The 17,489-nt window shown below is 36.5% G+C and overlaps 1 protein-coding gene and 2 non-coding genes across 6 annotated transcripts in view; 2 read left to right on the forward strand and 1 right to left on the reverse strand.

Moving 5' to 3' along the window:
* The window catches only part of LOC128234550 (hemicentin-2-like), a 60,232-nt gene that overhangs the window by 37,382 nt on the left and 5,361 nt on the right, over positions 1 to 17,489 (reverse strand). For 3 of the 4 annotated variants that reach the window (XM_052948823.1, XM_052948819.1, XM_052948820.1), the window contains exons 2-3: positions 13,568 to 13,900; positions 8,134 to 8,469 (exon numbers count right to left, since the gene is read on the reverse strand). In XM_052948823.1, coding sequence (XP_052804783.1) covers positions 8,134 to 8,469; positions 13,568 to 13,900 — 669 coding nt within the window. Of the gene's footprint in view, positions 1 to 8,133; positions 8,470 to 13,567; positions 13,901 to 15,530; positions 15,640 to 17,489 lie in introns of those variants that run through there. The other variant, XM_052948822.1, reaches the window with a different exon arrangement.
* Positions 5,948 to 6,021, forward strand: Trnat-agu (transfer RNA threonine (anticodon AGU)). The gene has a single exon. It is a non-coding gene; the product is annotated as a tRNA-Thr (tRNA).
* On the forward strand, positions 6,329 to 6,402 carry Trnat-agu (transfer RNA threonine (anticodon AGU)). The gene has a single exon. It is a non-coding gene; the product is annotated as a tRNA-Thr (tRNA).

Genomic DNA, 17,489 nt, shown 5'->3' on the forward strand with positions numbered 1-17,489 from the left:
TACTTAGTAATGCATTTATGGAAACAATATAATTATTGATAACAAAAGTGTAAACGTGTATTTAAAAGTCGAAAACGCATACATAATTGGTTTGGTGAATGCTTAAAGATTTACTGTGATCTTCAATCGTGTCATAAGGTAGAAATACCATGTTTTCTGTACCTTTCTTTCAAAATAACATCGGTTTCATGAGAACCATTGTTTTCGACGTTTATTCATCTTTTTTGGTAAATTAAAACATTTTTTTTTAAACTCACCTTGAAAAACTTGCAAATTATCGATGATTTGTAAATTGCATTCTTAATTTTATGAAAATTGGAATAAATCAAAGCACTGAAAGTGCTGAGGGACGGTGCCTCTGGTGTATGTGCAGAAAAATATACAGGGAGAGCTGCCTTGTTTCAAAATCGTGTCGTTGTTATCAACCATTGACAGTTTGGTTATTTCAAGAGCCAACTTTCGTCATGCATGACTATTTTTTATGAATGCATGTAAAGCAAGCGATCACTTCGTACGAAGTTGCATACGAAGATTGCTGCGACCGTTTTATTAACGCTTTTGTACGTAATTACTCTTTAAAATGGGGAAGGATCGAACGAAAATGTTAACAAACCGTAGATGTGAGCATACTAAAATAAATCGGAAATAGTGATTTGATCTGCTTCGCTTTTCGAATAATCAAAATAGACATTTACTATTTATTTTAATAAATATAGTGGGTGGTAACGTTTTGTCGACAACGGTTGCTACGGCATGGTTTGACCCGTTTAAACAGCTGTTTCCTGTGTCACATTGCAATGTTTTCAGGTTATGACACATTTCGATACCAACTATATATATATTTCTTATCGCTTGTATTGTGTATACTAGTTGTTATGGCGTTAACATGTTAAATAATCACATCCCAAAAGGTAAATGTACTATTATATACGTTCGTTAATTCTTTGTTCTATTCGATTGAAAACCCCGGAAGTACAAATTTAAGAAAGAGTTTAGTTAACGAATATTATTTGAACTGTTTCCTTAAGGTATGTAAGTTTACACACTCAAATATGTTTTAATATACAATTCTATATACTAACCAGTATACAAATGGCATTTGTCATTACAAATAGGTATACCTATTGTCAATTACAGTATCCTCTTTGTTTGTTATTGATATGATTGATTAAGTTTTTAATTGCAGGCAATCTTTTTGAAAGAAAAGCTCAGTCATCTGAGATGCAGTGTTGCAGCACTGAAAAGCATTGGGTATGACTGTATATCTCAGCGTATGATTAAACCAACTATTGCAAAAACTATGCAAACAGTAATCGGGGAGTAGGATTATTATTATATTTTTTAGTGTTATTAGACCCAGTCTTTCAAAAACAGATGCAATTGCCATTATAACATAGTATGAAATAAGAAAATACTTGCTACTGCTTCTTGCAAACTACCGATTTTTTGCCAATTTTTGTAATCTTAATACAAAATATCACTGTCAAGGCAGGCATTTCATTTGAATTTGAGAAATGGCTTTTACAATACAAATTTGTACTGTAGTGGGTTTTTTTTATCTCTTGAGGTAAATGTGTACTTTTACAAGAAATACTATCAATAATTGTATTTGAAAAAAATGTTAGACCATTTCTTTTTTTATTTTACTAACAACTTTCACGTTTTATGGATAATAGTAAAGATTATGTATCTTCTATTTTACAGGTGCCCATCAAAGAGTGTTTCTCTTTGCCTGCAATCAGGATACATCAACTGACCTTTGATCTATGTTTTCCAACTTGGGATTCAAGCACATGCCCTCTTGGGTAGGAGAAAGTCAGACAAACACCTGTGGCTATATCACTAAACTTCTTCAAGTCTTGCTCTATGAGTGATCATGATGTGAAATAAAACAAAATGCAGTCATCTTTTTGTTATATTAAATAAGTTATGAACAAATAAAATATTTCAAACATTTTATTAATTCGTTATTTTGAAAAACAGTATGAATAAACATACATGTATACCAATAGACAAACAAATAATTGGCAAAGAATAAGCACAAAAATATGAGAATATTGAAGTTGGAGATTTATTGTTAATATTGATTTTAATGTGACAGAAAATGCCCCAATTTGCCAAAAAGCATTGAATATCAAATGACAATGCTTGGATTTACAAAATTCTGCCCAAATGAGTATAGATCTGTGAGTTGCTGTTTGGTATTTGTTCATAAAAGTCATGATATATAAATCAAAGTTGAAAAAAAATGTTGCAAACATAAAACAGTGGAGGATCTGATGTTATGTTGAAATGATATACTTGTATAAGCTATTTAAACTGTATATGAGCAGATTCTTATGGAAATATGAACTTTAAGTATTACTTTATTCCAAAATAGTGACCTAGAAGGTTTAGTTCCTTGAATTGGTCAATGTTATATTGTTCACTTAACAGCTTGAGGTAAATGCAAGATATAATACAGTCAAGTTCAGAAACTGCTCAACAGTTATAATAATAAACCCTTCCTCTCAATATGGTGTACATTTGTGGGAAGTTATAACAAATCCTTCAAAAGGTTAAAGAGACATGGAGCAGACACAATATGTTACAGACGGACAGACAGACAACTGGAGCTAAAAGAATTAGTCTATTTCAGGAGGAGACATACTTAGCCAAATGGTTCTTGAGAAAAAGTCATTAAAAATAATTTATAAAAAGTACAATAAACAGGCAGTCACAAAAGTTAACATGAACACTAACTTAGGCTTAGATGAGCTGGATGAAAAATGTCTTAAACAAAATAATTGAGAAGTTGCCCAAAATGTTACAGCTACATGTAAGAAATGAGCCAAGTATCAACAAGAGATGTTTGTCAAACATTATGCCCCCACCTGAGCTCCATGTTTTCAGGATAATATGAACAATTGAATGAAATAAGCATGGACTAAAATGACAGCTGATTAGTCACTGACATTGGATGCCGTTGAGGCAGTTTTAAGATTATGACCATTCAAAGTGTGAGGATAGAGTGTGTTATGACCATGACCTTTGACCTCAAAATCCATACGAGTCATCAGCTGGTCTACAAAAATCTAAATGTCAAGTTTGAGGGACATGGGTTCAGGCATTGACATGTTATCACACAGACAAGCTTTTTTCAATCAATGTCACTGTGACCTTGACTTTTGACCCGATGACCCCTAAAATGAAAGGGACTCATCTACAGGTAAGACACAACTTTAAGTCAGATTTGAGGGCCATGGGGGCAGGCATTGTTGATTTATCACTTGGACAACCTTTTACCATTCAAGGTCACTGTGACCTTGATCTTTGGCTCGATGATCCCCAAAACCAATAGGGTCATCTACTAGTGAGGCCCAACTTCCATATCAAGTTTGATGACGAAAGGTCTAGGCATTGTTGAGTTATCACTCGGACAAGCCTTAGAATTAATTTACCATTCAAGGTCACTGTGACCTTGACCTTTGACCCGATGAGCCCTAAAATCATCTACTGGTCAGGCCCAACCTTCATGTCAAGTTTGATGACCAAACGTCCAGGAATTGTTGAGTTAACACTCGGACAAGCTTTGGTTTACAGACGGTAGGCGGTACCGACCGACCGACTGACATGTGCAAAGCAATATACCCCTCTTCTTCGAAGGGGCGCATAATAAAAAATGTCTAATTATGCACAGCAGTAATTACATTGACAGAGACATTTTTCCTTTGAAGTATTTATAAATTGAGTCAGTAGCTGAGTCCTTGGGTGACATAACAGTGTAGTATGTTGGTTATAATATTTGTTTCCTTTTTAAAAGATATGCCAGCGTGTATAAAGATGGTCTCTTCTACCTGTATAGAGTCAACATCAAAGTCCACAGTAAATAGATTCATGTGAGTTGCACGAAGACAGAATTTTCAAGTTTAAATAATTTACAATGTTGAATTGGTGTAAATAGTTGCTCAGATCACAGCAAGGGTAAACTGAATCAGAATAAATCCATTGAAGGTTTTGAAACAGTTTCTGTTTGAAGGCTGTTCAACTCAAGCACAATCCTTTGATATGAGATGGTGGCATAAACTGTTTTGTGAATTCTGTCCTTGAAAAGTCTTTGGTAGTCTTAAGTATCACCTTGAAAAACAGTTAAGATGAATTTTGTAGAGATTGGAAAGTCTATTGCTCTTTCCGTAACTTTCATTCTAGGTTCTGAAGTATTTGTGACATGGCGCGGAGTCTCTGAAACGAAAAACAAAAATTATTTAAGAGCAAAAAAAACAATGATAAAAAAAAATTGAGTACATATACAAAATATTTTAAATTTACACCTTTTAACAGTCACAGAATATTTCACAGAGCCACTTGTAAAATATGTATAATAAAACATCAGTTGTTTTCTCAGTTAAATAAAGAGCACAACTCAAAATCACTTAAAGCCGGATTTATAGACCTAATAATTAGGACCTATACATCATATACAAATATAATACAATAACATTAGTGTATTGTCTCTGACATGACAGACGGCTATAATGATACCTTGAATTTGGTTCTTTGACAACAGACTTATCTGCTAGAAATCATTAAAAACCCTTTTTATTTCATTTGTTTTCTTTAAGGCCGCACTCTTACAGATTAACAGTTTTAATAATATTTTATCTTTTGTCCAGGAATGAGCAAATTTTGTGTAAACATCTGAAAACCAGCGATACAAGAATGCTGACAAAAGATTTTATCGCAGTTTTTCATATTTCTGTCGCAAATTAATGTTTTTGAAAAATGCATAAAACATCAATTTTTGAAAATAAATATGAAAACTTGCAATGTGATTTTTTCAGCAGTCTTATATCACTTGTTGCTATGCATTTTCACATGCAATGTTACATATATACAGTATCCAGTGATGTGGATCATTCCATATAATATGCTACACATCTTTGATATTATAATTATAGCATGTGCATCAAACTATATGCATGATAAGCTTAAAAGTTTGTATTAAATTGAGATTTGGTAAAAAAAAATGCTACAAACTGACTGTAAATAATGCATAATGCACGATTTCCACTTGATTCGCTCTTGCGGTGACTTTACTTTTATCTTGCTTATAAATAACACAAGTAAACCAGAAATATGGAAATTTAGTTACCCATTCAGAAACCTGCAGTACTGTGTAACAATCAGTCCCGCCTAGTTACCAGCATCTTGGATCCATGTCAAGATCTGAAATAAAACATGAATAATCTATTTATTTATAAACAGGCTGTTTTCTTTCTGAAGCTTAAAATATGGTTGACATTTTTTCTTTAAATGCAAGGTGGTTTCTGTTTTAATAAAGCCATTGCTTGAGCTTAAGTAGTCATCAGTCGTGGGGTTCAAGATCTGAACCTGTCTCACTTTTGCACCCAGGTTTACCGTACTAATATTATACTGTTCATGAGTGTGTCCCAGTACTAACCCACAAAGGTCAGATTGTTTGCAAATTAAGTTATCAGGAACAGTTTGTCGAGCTGGTTGAACAATTTAACTGCAAGCTTTAAGTTATTTTAAGTTCTAACGGCCTACGAGCCAAGTTGATAGAGCACAAACTTGCAAACAGGGAGTCCCCAGTCCAAGTCCCATTACTAGCTGCAATGTTTTCAGAACCGCAAGTAAATTGAAAAAAAAATGTAGTTTGGAACAAACAAGTCTCCCATCTGTGACCAATAGAGCTTATGCTTACCTTCTGGCTGCTCTGGATATTTTAAAAAAATACTTTTTGACCCATCCCACCCCCGCATCCCCACCCCCAGGCAACTTTTAAATTTATAAGCTTCAATGTTGATTTAGAATTTCTGAACACTATTAGAGACATGATAATCTTGTAAATATAAGTCAAAGCAAGTTGTTGAAAAATGATAAAAACTTTGACAGATGAAATGACAGATCAGTTCAGTGTTGTAGTGTGTGTGGGTAAGAACCAGCCGCCCGGTTAGCTCAGTTGGTTAGAGCGCCGTGCTAGTGTTCCGGCGGTCGTGGGTTCGAGCCCCACACCGGGCGCACTTTTCCTCCCAGGTTTACTTTACTGGTGGCAGCGGTAAACGGCAGGAGTGCCTCCGTCGGCCTTAAATGTGAATGGGGGGGGAGGAGTGTATTGTGTGTGGGTTAGAACCAGCCGTCCGGTTAGCTCAGTTGGTTAGAGCGCCGTGCTAGTGTTCCGGCGGTCGTGGGTTCGAGCCCCACACCGGGTGCACTTTTCCTCCCAGGTTTACTTTACTGGTGGCAGCGGTAAACGGCAGGAGTGCCTCCGTCGGCCTAAAAAGGTTAATGGGGGGAGGAGTGTAGTGTGTGTGGGTAAGAACCAGCCGCCCGGTTAGCTCAGTTGGTTAGAGCGCCGTGCTAGTGTTCCGGCGGTCGTGGGTTCGAGCCCCACACCGGGCGCACTTTTCCTCCCAGGTTTACTTTAGTGTAAACACTGTCATAAAATCAGTCTGTTTTTAGCTTGTTTGTTTTACTTAAAACACCGTAAAATTCAAATACCATGAGTCTAATGGTTGGATAGTATTTAAGTCTATATTCCAGTGTTCTTATCACAACAAAACTCTTGAAATGCATCGAAATAAGAGCATTTTGTTTTTCAAAACATTTTGACAGTTAGCGCGAAGTTGCGTCCCCTGAAAATTTAGTTAAAACGGTTAATTTACTCACCGGGTTGCAGATTCCACAGAGTCGTCTTCTGTCTTGAAATTGGCAGTTGGTTTTGTTAAAATACGCCATAATAAATGAAAGATCGCCAATATAGAATATTTCTGTTGTTGTGGCGGCCATTTTTTAGTCTACGAAGTTCGTACGCCACCCTAAGAGCTTTCGTAGAAATGTTCGTAGATCTACGAAGAAACAGGTGCTTGTTCGTACGAAATTCTTAATAAAACGGCTAAACAGCCTGAGATACATCGTACAAAGTTCGTAAGCAAAACAGACTTCGTACGAAGTTTAATAAAACCTGCCCTTATTCTAGTAAAGCTTGGAGTCCGGATTTATTCTAGCAAGTAATTTGGTTGGTGCCAAAAAAGGAAAAAGTCCAATGTCATTAAATATAACGGTCAGCTCGCGCAGGAAAAAATCAAGATAAAATAAATCATGCATTCTTAAGTAATGTATTTTAAACATATCCTTTGTGCTTTAGAATTATAGGTTTATTGCATAATTATTAATGTTCTTGCAAGCTATTGAATATTACTGGTGTTTTAAGCATTGAAAAACCGCACTCTTTCTTCGACCGAGACAGGCGCTAAATCGGTTTGTAACTTTTCAGCCGATTGCCCCTACTATGAACGCTGCCCTGAGCGGGCACCGTCCAAAAACAAGATCTCAATGAAACTTAAATTTGTTTTTTTTTACTGTGTTTGCTTGTCTTGTGTATGTTGAAATTTTGAAGACACTTGATAATGCTATAAGTCACTGCACATCATGTTTTACATGTATTAATATAATGGAAATGATCACAGTTTTTACAGATCTTTTCTTTGTCATCGTTTATTCTTTATAACAAAATGTTAATAGTTGCATTTATGAACGAACTGATAGTATTTTCATTTCGAAATATGACCATTGCAGATTGTGATTAGGGACCCAATAAATAGCATAATATTTTTTTTATAAGAGTGAGCAGTTTCAAGTAATGTTTAACGTTAAGTGAGATATTGCAACTATGGCCTATTTAAATAAGATGATGCTCATATATCATAACTATTTTCTGTGAAATGTTTAAAATGGTTTTAAATATTTGTTCATATACCATGCACTAACCATAGAATATCAACCAAGTTAAAACGAGCATTAACACATTTGTAGTATGTAATATTTATTTAAAGTATGTTCCTGCCAGTCAATGAGACTGTGTACTTCTTATTTGCATCTGCTCGACCGTAAGAACAATGTCAATACAGAACTTAAAATCAGCCCAAACTAAGTTTATGAAGATCAAAACACGACAACTATCAATGGGAGGTTACCTTTGACCGGTTCAGTTGTGCAAATTTGGTACCCTACCATAATATGCGTAATTCGTCGAAAACTAATTAACGATCAGGATATGCGGTCTCCATCACAACTTCAAAACAAATTACTATTAAGGACATTTTTATATTCGATTATTCAAAAAAAGCTTACATCTTACGTCTAGAAGCTTCGTTCCTGACAGTTTCCACTCAGAGTTGATATTACTTGCCGCGCAGCAAATCCAGAGACTATCATCCGAACTGGATGCTGTGAATAACAGTGAGCTTTCCACCTGTATAAGACCATTGATTTCAGACGGAGAACTGGATATGGAATTTATTAACTTGACGCCATTCCTGGTACAGCTGCTACTAGACGTCTTATACCACTCCACCGTTGGTTGTGGAAGACCCCCAGATGTATGACACGTGAATTTCTTCGATGAGCCCGCGTTGACAGTGGCACTTGCATTGGTCGGTGATGTCAAAACTACTGTTGATATAGGCACTGAAATTGAAATTTAATTACTCTATCAATATAATTACTCTACACACGTGTATATATGAAGTTATTATCGAAGTTGCCATCAATTAATAATTGAACGTTCATTCATACTAAACGGAGGAAAGCTTGCTTCCAATGGATATAAGATATCAAATGTTGAATGGGTACAAAGATGTATTGCAATCAACCAATTTCAATGTTTTATTTACTGATACAGGCGTAACGACGGAACGTTTATATATAAAGGATCGCCCGCGAGTGCACAGGTAACAGATACACCAAAGAGGCCAAATATGGAACAGAATAGCCCTTCTGTTTTCTCAAGTGGACAAGCTTATCAAAACGGACAAGCATGTTTCGTCCAACCTGGAATTTTAAACTATGATCAATATCATATGAATATGAGTATGAATGGACAGTCACCTGGGACAGGTCAGAATATGGGACAGGTACCATGCAAACCGATTTCACAGCAAGGTCAGATGACCATAGATCCCTTTTCAATCCTTATACAACGTCTAGACAGGCTCGACAGCAGATTAGGGCAATTAGATACAATCCAGTCAGCGGTGAACACGATTATTAATCGATTAGATAGCGCAGACCTTATATTGAAACTCGACTATCAGACGTTGAAAAAAGTCGCCAGTTCGATACCAAAACAGTAGACTTAATAGCCATAACTCAACAAGAAATAGAACAGCTTACAAATAGATTGAAACATCTGGAGTCAGAAAAGGTCAAGAGTGGAGAACTTAAGCACAAACTGAAATGTGATGAACTTAAGAACAATCTTTTATTTTTTCGGGTGGAAGACTCAAGTACAGAGTCAGATACTGACTATACAAATAACATTTTAACCATTGTACAGGCAACTTGCCAAATAGAGGGCGCAAAGCAGAACATGCTACTCAAAAACGAACGGATGGGGCGGTACAAGGCCGGAAATACTAGACCAGTTCTAGTGAAATTCGACAAATACGAAGACCGAGAAAAGTACGCCGGGCATGTCCGAAGTTAAAGAACACTGCCGTAGGTGTGAGTCAACATCTACCGAAAGACATCGTCGACAAAAAGAGGCCACATATGGGTGTGTTCAAAAAGGCCAAATCTGAGAAAAAAAGCTGTTTTTCAAATACGACAAATTATTCATTGATGACCAGGAGTTCGTTCCAATACACATTCTAGCAATGATGCCAAATAGGAGTGCTTAGAGAGTAATATAAGCTTTTTAATATGGAATGTTGAAAGCCTAACCGAAGCGAAAAGGACATGTGACAGTTTTTCGAAATTTATTTCCAGATATGATATTGTATGTCTGAAACGTGGACTCACAGTAAATCTAGCATTGACCATAAGGGATATAAAGCTATTCATTCATACCGTAAATTCCAGCACCGCCGTGCTTAAAGGTCCATTGGGGGTATAATCATTGACGACAAAAGATCAACTACGAAAAGGCATAACTGTAGAAAGGAACAGGGTAGATAGTATTGTGTGATTAAAATATTTGCAAAGATTGTTTTATAACCAAAAACGATTGGTATGTTGCAGTTTCCTATATCCCGCAGGAAAACTCTCCAGTTCATAATTTGTACGATACAGACATTTTTACAGAAATTGAAAACAATTTAGAACGTTTTGCACAACGTGGCCAAACGATATGGCTCGGCGATTTGAACAATAAAGTAGGTAAAAAGTATAATTTAGAGTACGAGCAGATTACTGATCTTGATTTTAATGACTTACTGAACGACCCCCACCACGTCGAATATCTATGGACCATACAAGCAACAGATTTGGAGAAAATCTTATTGATATTTGCAAATCAAATAACCTTTGTATTATGAATGGCAGGTCTGGTGAAAACAATCATAACGGTAGCTTTACATGTTAAACGCATAAAGGAGAAAGTCAGGTAGATTATGTACTAATAAGGTACAAAAACTTTAAATACTTCAAAGATTTTAGTGTTCATCCATGTAACGAACATTTCAACCACAACTCTATCACGTTTAAACTCATAGTTGAAAATGCTGAGCAGGATGAAAAACGAGAATGATTAGAGTTTTATAAATGGAATGACAATGATAAAATACAGTTCTTGTGGGACATAAAGATCGATATTAATGAACTTAACCGAATCACTTCTCAACACGATGGGACATACACAACATAGTATTGAGAACTTAGTTTCTCCCACCTCAGATAAGTAGATCCAATAATTTAGCTATGCTAGAAATTCTTATCTTGCCCACGGGCGAAGATAAAATGTCCGTATGGAACTTCTTTTTAATGGTCTCCACATTATAATCACCTCCCTTGTTAAAGACTGTCGTCTGTAGCATTATGAAAACATTTTCTTGTGGTAATGTTTAGAACGCTAATTAATTATTTCTCGCTTCAAATGTCACCATAAAACAGTTATCACGCACCTTTCAAGAAATAATGCTTCGCTCTCCTTAGAACTATTTAAAGACCGATTTGACTAATAACATCATCTGAATCGCTGCGCGCATATCCATGACAACCACGAATTATCGCATATCCATGCGCAATGATTTTTACTAAGCACAAAAGAGTTCCAGCAAAAAAAACATTTTTACTTAATTTTGTTTAACTGAGGTGGGAGAAAAAGCATCTACCATAGCCGCTCGTGTAAGATAGGTTCATCCCGACCCTCGCGCAGGGTGTTTTGTGGAAACTCGGTTCCGCAAAACACCCTACGCTCAGGTCGGGATGAACCTATCTTAAACTCTCGACCATGAAAGATACTTATAGTCTTTATTTACTGATTTTTTAACGTCTCGTGCCAACAAATACTTTAAAAGGTCTGTGCGTGTGAAACGTGGTAATTTCATGAACCATTCACATACGGAGAAGAAGGTATGGTTCATTAGAGAATGTAAAGATAAGCAATTGAAGTATAAGGAAGCACTCGCAAGATTGAAAATTTTGAAATCTGAAGCGCTGCAAAAAAGAATACAAATATACTGTAAAGCGAAACGTAATTACAAAATACTGATAGGCAAACAAATGCATGAGTCAAGACGAGAAAGGCCAAGGAATTTCAGAAACGATTTAAGAAATCGAGAACACAGACCTTTATACCTTTAAGACTTCTATCTTCATTTTAATGATTAAGCCGATAATACAGAGGACGGCCCGGATATAGAGATAGAGACATTTTTTAAATGCCTTTGATATTAATGGACCGGACCGTAATGCTATGTTTAAAGAGCTTGATGCTAGAATTACAGCAAATGAAATCCCATAGGCAATTAAAAAGCTAAAAAAAAGGCTACCGGAAGTGACAATATTTAATTGAAAGTGCCGATATACTGATCGAGCCCCTTTGCATCCCCTTCAATAACATTCTCGACTCTGGAGTTTTCCCTCCAAGTTGGTCGTCTCAGGATGTAAAAAAAAAACACTTATAAAATGAAACATATCATGATTAATTAATTCAAAAAGAATAAAAAATAGGACTATTATTGTTATTATATATATATATATATATATATATATATATATATAATAACAATAATAGTCCTATTTTCTCACTCACTCACTCACTCACTCACTCACTCACTCACTCACTCACTCACTCACTCACTCACTCACTCACTCACTCACTCACTCACTCACTCACTCACTCACTCACTCACTCACTCACTCACTCACTCACTCACTCACTCACTCACTCACTCACTCACTCACTCACTCACTCACTCACTCACTCACTCACTCACTCACTCACTCACTCACTCACTCACTCACTCACTCACTCACTCACTCACTCACTCACTCACTCACTCACTCACTCACTCACTCACTCACTCACTCACTCACTCACTCACTCACTCACTCACTCACTCACTCACTCACTCACTCACTCACTCACTCACTCACTCACTCACTCACTCACTCACTCACTCACTCACTCACTCACTCACTCACTCACTCACTCACTCACTCACTCACTCACTCACTCACTCACTCACTCGCTCACTCACTCACTCACTCACTCACTCACTCACTCTATGTTTTACCCGTCTTAAAAGTCCAATAAAGTTTGCACCAATATATGATATAACAGGTATGGAAAAAAGACATGCACGTAGCAAAATCCATTGCCCGTCTGTTTTTATTTGTCGATCAAGGGGGAATACTCGACACTTATTTAATCAAAAGTTGTGGGCCTTGATCCACATTCGTGTATTGTCTTAGGTAATATTTATTCAATGACCCATGCAAATTATTTTGGAAAAAAATCAGTTACGATCAAGTTTAATGTTTTGCTTCAATTATATTTCCCAATTATCAAGAGAAATTACTTCACATATTTTTAAACTAAATTTATGTTACACGTGTGTATTTTAACACAAATAACATGTGTAGAAAACTCATTTGCATATCTTAAATGGTAATAAAGTGTAAACCAAGTAGACTATTTTGAATGACTTTTTCAAACTATCAAGGCGCATAATTTAGAAATGATTAAACATATGAATTTTTGGCCTTGATTCACATTCATATGGAGTCCGTTAATAAGTCTGTGCTCAAAATTTAATTCTTATTTCTTGAATGTTATGGCCAAGGGTAAAGACATTCGCACGCCAATAGCGATATGGTCGAACACGCTACACAAACGTAAACGCAAGTTTATTAACAAAAACTGAACTCTTTTCCCTTTATTTCTAAAGGCAGACGAGCTAAAGTGCTCTAGATAATATCCGATTAATAGAAGTTACATTTCCTTATAAGAAAAACGGATTCTCAAACACTCTTGTATAGGTTAACTTGTAAAACATATTCAACATGTTTGCCGCAATCACGCGTTGCACACTCACTTAAACCAACGCCAACATACTTTACATGTACCCACTAGAATATATACTGGTAAAAAACAGGTCACACATGATATCCTATGTAAGCATTGTAGTTTAAGTTAACTTATCTACGGCAGCTTAAATTTCGTGCTGAGCTTACTTATAACTGTCACCATGTATTGTTCGTATTACCTCATTAATATACCTAAATAAACGTTCTTTGACTTAACATTGACAATAATACACTTTACGGTTTTAAAAACGCTTACCTGACACACTGACGATAACACTATTACCACTCTTTAAATTTAAATTTGCTTGACACGTAAAGTTGTCGTTCTGATTATCCCGTGTCACATTTATGGTCAGCGTGAGACAGGTGTAGGTGAAGAGACTTTCGTTGAGACCAGGTTTTCCAAATATTGAACATGGTTCAGGTTGGTTGATTGGTATAACGTATTTTTGTGTCGAATTGTTTCCATTGTTTATCCATTTTATTAAGTATAGGTGATCAATTCCAATATACGTGCATGTTAATGTTAGTGGTGACCCCTCCGGAACAGTCGCTGCTGATGAACTTATGGTAACGGAACCATCGGCACCTATATATAACAAAATGTATTTTAGTAATATAATATTAAGCATGGATGCCGGTACAACTTATTCTGATAGGAAGAGTGCAGGCCAGTAATATAACAGCAAGACGATCATGGATTCCCACCAAATCGTTATTGTAAGGTTTAATTCTTTGGTACAACATTGAAGACGTCGTAATTATGTATTTCCTGAAGAAATTTACATAAATAAGCTTCCACTTGGTAACATAAATTGCTAGTTTGACACAAATCTACAAAACAACTACAATAAAACATGATTACATGTTGATTACATGTATATTTCCATGTAGTTAAGCGCCGGCAAGTAAAACGTATTGCTTTTGATAGATAGTGACAATGTATCTCTGCTAGAGTCTGGAAATTTATGACAATCTTAATTCTCAACTTTTGTGTTTAAAATATCCAAATATTTTAGAAACTATATAAGGCCACAACAAATTGATCATTAGTTCGTCGGATTTGCCGCACCTAGAATTCGAAAAACGAAAATTCATTTTATTCTGTCAAAACATAACGATATATACATGAAGGGCACTTGCAAGGTTTCCGGGCACAATTTTAAAACAATCGGAACATTTCGGCCATGGCCGAGTTGTTACGATTGTATTAACGAGGTCTATCTTGAAGCTTGTCGGAGGTGGCCGAGTTATTAAGATTGGATCGAGTTGTTCCCCTTGGCATTAATTGTTGTCTGTGTCAGTCAACTTTCGTTTTATTGGAAAAGTAAACAATGTGTTTTAATGCACTAAATGCTTGTTTTGTGCAAAATAACTTTTAACTTACATGGTAAAATATGAATATAAACCTTTATGATCAATTTCAACCATAAACTACTTCACTTAATACAATTACAATATTTTTAAAAACACCCCCGGTTTTTACACAAACCCGTTTAGACGTTAGGGATTGGACGAATCCCGTATATCACGTCTATCATTTTAGACTAGGTATTTCCATGCTTTACATTCTTCGCGAGCAAACTTTCCTCGTGTCAGGACAAAATTAGGCCTGGGTAACCGCAAAACAGCTGATATTTGTTGACAGTCTTTTTTGTCGGGCATATTTTGCAGGACGCACCGTTGTTATTCATTTCCGGTATTAATTTTCAGTTTTACTGAATCAGTTTGCGTAATGTAAAATACGAGGGATGATCAGTAATTACGTAGACTTGTCCCATTTTATTTTAATACTACTTGCAACATATTAAAATTGGTACCAGTTGAAAGAGTAAACCTTTTTCTATTTACTGCCTTGATTGGAATAGCAAGACCTAGTAGAGTGCGAAACAACATGATATAATGCAACCATAGTAACCCGCTACTGGCCCAGGTGACGTTTTGTCGTACGTATGCTGAATTAAAAACTTAATAAATTAATATCAGCTGCAGAAATTCTTAAAAAATCCGCGATTCTGTTTGACGACGTTTGTGCGACGTCAGATGAAAATATGACGTTAATCGGCCGTCGCATGTTGAAATAAACAACGTCTGCTCTATGGCAGTCACGCAGGCTGTGAATATCAATATGTCGTCGCAAGAACGTTTGGAAATTCGCGCAAACATTAAATTTTGCAAAGAAAAACACCATCCGAAACGTATAAGCTACTCGAGCTGACCTGGGGAGACAACTGCGTTTGCCGTGCACTGGTTTTCAAGTGGCATCGACGCTTTTCTGATGACTGACAGTCCCTTGAAGATGATGCAAGTCGTGGACGTCAGTCAACAATCGGACCGTCAGCTGTAATGCCAATTGAAGAGAAACTGAAAGCGGACTGCAGAATGACTGTATGGGAGCTGTCAGAGGCTGCCAATGTCAGCTCTGGAACCGCACACAGCATTCTGACCACCGAATTAAACATGCGGTATTTAGCAGTATTTACTTCTCTTGTATAATGCTTTTTAATTTACAGTAGTATAATAATGCCTTAATGTTGGATCGATTGGGGAATATTCAAATAGTTGCAAATTATTGTGATGAACACTAAAATGTTATAAATTGTTCCTAGTTAGGAAACCGCAAACAGTTATTTTTATCATTTTCAAAATCACAAAATCATTCTTTATTATTCTGATAGCCGATGTACATGCATTTCCAGGTGTCGCGCGCTGGGTGCAACGCATCCTGACCGACATCGAGAGTGACAGGCCCAGCTACAGACGGCTGCAAACGCATTGATACACCAGTACCCGACAGAGTACTATCGGGATATCATCTTCAACAAATGGCCAAAGAGACACGAACGCTGTTTACAATGGTCCGGTGCCTACTTTGAGAAGAAGTGAGATCACACCAGCCGTATCTCGAGCACCTACAGGATATGCGACGTCGTTGACGTCGTCGAATCGATCACGACGCGGGCCGACGGCGCGATAGTGTTCGTCTTCAAGTCGCCATGATTTGATGTAGGAGAGACAGACATTTCTGATATTTACATCCGCAATTGAGGATAGAGCGACGTTTTTGTTGATATATTTTTTATTAATGCATGACTGTGTTATACTATAATTGATATAGAGACAGTCTACGGAATTATTGATCATCCCTCGTAAAAGTTTTAAGTGAAAATCAGTGTCATAGTCAATGGTTTATAGTCTTCAGTAAACAACAGCAGTTTCACAGCGTCGAAGGCGATTATTATCTATGTGTGTTTTAAGTTATTCATTGTTTTGTACTCAAAATTTAGTGCTAAAATCAGATTTTGAGTGCAAAACTTCTATTCAAATACACGCCGGACACACGACTTACAATCATTTAACATGTTTTCGTGAGTTTTTTTAAATTCTAAAATGCATTTCTTAGTATCCATATACTCATAAGTGTTATAAACAGATACAAAAGTAGGACTTGTAAATGTTTTAGAAACAGTCTGTTTATACACATACAGTATTATAATAACATCAATAAAATCAGAAAATAAAACCTTTTATAAGTATAAGACTGTTTTAATTTTCTTAATTATTTGTTCTTATGCGCAAATCAATTGTAGCCACGCCCCCAGGTCCAGAGGTATACCGGGGATAGCCGGGGAAATGGGCCGTATTTTTACCTGCGAGGTGGCCCCACAGTGCCGGGTGAATGTAGTGGTTTTGTCTTCAAGCCAAATATAGCGTGAAATGGGCCTTACCTAGAGTCTCTTGGGTTCGTGTGCATTTGGCGGGGGTTTCACGAGCAGTTGGTCCCCGCAGGGCGGGGACTTTGTGCGGGCTTCGCTGGGCCGTGGCTACAATTGACTGCTGCATTATCGGACTTATTTTCTTTGATCAATTAGTGATAAAGTGGTCTGATTCTTACAGGCTTTGACGCTATGACAGGCTGTTATGTTATTCTTTTCAAGGCACGGACCTATAAACCATAGGTCAGTGGTCAAGACAAGATCTTGAAACGGAAACATCTTAAATCCAACACCTGCACTTAATATAATGATCAGTGCCACATTTGCAGATTTGTTTGCTACTGCTTGAATCATATGGTCCCACAATTCAATTCACAGTGTTGTTATTTTTTCAGAAATGTTCTCTGCTTTTTACATTTCGATATTCTACCATGTCAATGTCACCATTATCGTGTGATTCAA

Source organism: Mya arenaria, chromosome 5 (genome assembly GCF_026914265.1).
Source record: "Mya arenaria isolate MELC-2E11 chromosome 5, ASM2691426v1".
NCBI classification, from domain to species: domain Eukaryota; kingdom Metazoa; phylum Mollusca; class Bivalvia; order Myida; family Myidae; genus Mya; species Mya arenaria.